This window comes from Ostrea edulis, chromosome 2 (assembly GCF_947568905.1).
Source record: "Ostrea edulis chromosome 2, xbOstEdul1.1, whole genome shotgun sequence".
In the NCBI taxonomy this organism is placed as follows: domain Eukaryota; kingdom Metazoa; phylum Mollusca; class Bivalvia; order Ostreida; family Ostreidae; genus Ostrea; species Ostrea edulis.
The window spans coordinates 52,882,024-52,884,523 of NC_079165.1; the positions used below are offsets into that span (position 1 = coordinate 52,882,024).

Genomic DNA, 2,500 nt, shown 5'->3' on the forward strand with positions numbered 1-2,500 from the left:
ATTTATTTCAGTTTTAAATCTAGGGCCATTGTAAACAACTTGAAGATGTGCATATTGCAAGGATTTTGACACTCAACAATTTTCTAATTTTCTTAAATGTTTGAAAATGTTGAAGTTAAAACAATTTTAGGGAAATATTTTACACTCAGAACTCTTGGTTTGTTTGTCTACCTTCTGTCATATTTTTTAAGCTAGGACCTTTTATTCATACAATGCAAAGAAAGTATGTCACAGCCTGATGATGGTTGATGCCACCTTTAGTAAGTTCTACAACTCATGGCTTAAGAAAACACCCTACGTAAATTTGTGATGGGCGTATTATGTACCATTTCCTGTACTCTTGTTTTGAAAAGCAATTTTTACTGTAAATGTAAATCGCTAGATCTATCACAGGTATTTTCTTGTTTGTTGGACTACTGCTGATTTCAGTGCAATTCTAAAAATTGTTTTGGAAGTAGAATGGATTTGTGACTAGTATCCTTTTTTCTGCTGCAGACAACACAAAGAAATCTGAGATGACAGATGGCTGGGTAGTGTCATCCGAGTCATGTTCTTTCAACAGCATTGGAGCCAAATACTTCAGAGAAGTTCTACCAGGTGAGATCTCAATACAGATACTTAACTAGATACAGTGATTATGTCTGTATCTAGAAGTTCAAGAGTCTTCGACAAAACTTCGAGATATCCGGTGGTACCAGATAAACGACTTCCCTATGTTTCTTTGCTTTCATTTGATACATATAATGCACTATAAATAACAATCACGGCGTCTTCTGTTATTTTTTCCCCAGTAATAAGGCCAGCATTTAATATTTATGTTTATATAAAATATTTTTCAAAATATTTGGGTAGGAGGAGGGGGAAAAAATATATATAAAATTGAAAAAAAAAATCCTGTCGAGAGAGAAAAAAACCCATTTTCAGCGAAATTTTGTTTATTGTGTTTATAAAGTATTTCTGGTGACAATTGGGTACGTGTCTTGCTTGTAAACAGGCTTTGCAGATTGGTCGAACTATTTCTTGCTTCCTCTTTAATTTATCAACTTCAGGAGTTGAGGTTGGGTCAATGTCCCCACAGTAAATGCAGATATCAAAAAGTTCAGTTTTTCCTGCAAAAAAAAATGATAATTTTAAAACTACAACATGTAATATATGTTTCTGAAATATCTAGCTTGGTTTTGAATAAATTGCTGTATGGATTGTATTCATTTAAAGTGTGCATTTTCAAGTAATTTTTTTTTTTACCTGCATAGAATGTTCAATGTCGCAATAGGAGTTTGGCAATTTCATCCCTCATGCACCACAATCATAACTGATTTTATCCGTAGATTTAAAAAAAAAAAAACAAATAATGTTTTCAATTTTCATGAAAAAAAATTTGTTAAAAATTGAACGTTTAAATCTGAATCTTTTAGGCATGTTTTATTATACCCCCCAAACGAAGTTCTGGGGGGTATATAGGAATCACTCTGTCCGTCTGTCTGTCTGTGCAGATTCGTGTCCGGGCCATAACTTCTTTGTTCTTTGACATAGGCATACCATATTTGACACATGAGTGTATCACCATGAGACGATGTGTCAGGTGCCTTCATGACCTCCATATGACCTTGACCTCAAGGTCAAAATTAAAGGTTTTTACAATGGATTCGTGTCAGGGCCATGACTTCTTTGTTCTTTGACATAGGCATACCATAATTAACACATGAGTGTATCACCATGAGACGATGTGTCGGGTACTTTCATGAACTATATGACCTTGAACTTTGACCTCAAGGTCAAATTTGATTATAGGGTTTTGACATAGTCGTACCATAAGACATGGGTGTATCACCATGAGACTATGTGTCATGTACATTCATGACCTCTTTATGACCTTGACCTTTGATCTCAAGGTCAAAATTATAGGTTTATGCCATGGATTTGTGTTTGGACTATATCTTCCATTTTCTTCTACAAAGACATACCATATTTTTACACTCAGGAAAGAGGTAATTTATACCTATTAACAACACCCTTTGGGAGATTGGGGTAAGCGGGGGGTATTCTTAGTGAGCATTGCTCACAGTACCTCTTGTTTATTTTGAAAATTATTTACACACCAGTAACTAATTCTTTCAATTTAACTAATCTATCGTTTATCGGTTAAATTGAATTGCGAACCTGAATTAATTTTGAAATATTCATATGTATACCAATTGAAATATATTTGATAAAAGATTGAATATTGGTAACAGATAATTTAGATCATCATTCTGGACTCTTACAAACTCGATTGTTGATGCAATGAATTATACCAGAATCCCACAATAACAGTTTTCGTGAGGCACGTGCCACTAAGTAAACACAGTGTCAGGTACTAGTAATTAGAAACCATAATTGCTTAAGTAAACAAGTGATCCTTGCCAATAATAGATCAAGGGTTGCGTTTAAACCCCAAACAGATATGGCTTGGATATTGAGCACCTCATAATTATTAATTTCTCATAAATATCATGGTATA

The 2,500-nt window shown here is 33.9% G+C and overlaps 2 protein-coding genes across 3 annotated transcripts in view; one reads left to right on the forward strand and one right to left on the reverse strand.

Moving 5' to 3' along the window:
* The window catches only part of LOC125682083 (gem-associated protein 5-like), a 311,122-nt gene that overhangs the window by 19,803 nt on the left and 288,819 nt on the right, over positions 1 to 2,500 (reverse strand). The gene's annotated exons all lie outside the window — the stretch shown is intronic.
* The window catches only part of LOC130051794 (amidophosphoribosyltransferase-like), a 23,161-nt gene that overhangs the window by 8,732 nt on the left and 11,929 nt on the right, over positions 1 to 2,500 (forward strand). For both annotated transcript variants that reach the window (XR_008800045.1, XM_056154452.1), the window contains exon 3: positions 496 to 597. Coding sequence is in view for 1 of the 2 variants with exons in the window: in XM_056154452.1 (XP_056010427.1) it covers positions 496 to 597 (102 nt within the window). In the remaining variant the exon portion in view is untranslated. The remainder of the gene's footprint in view (positions 1 to 495; positions 598 to 2,500) is intronic.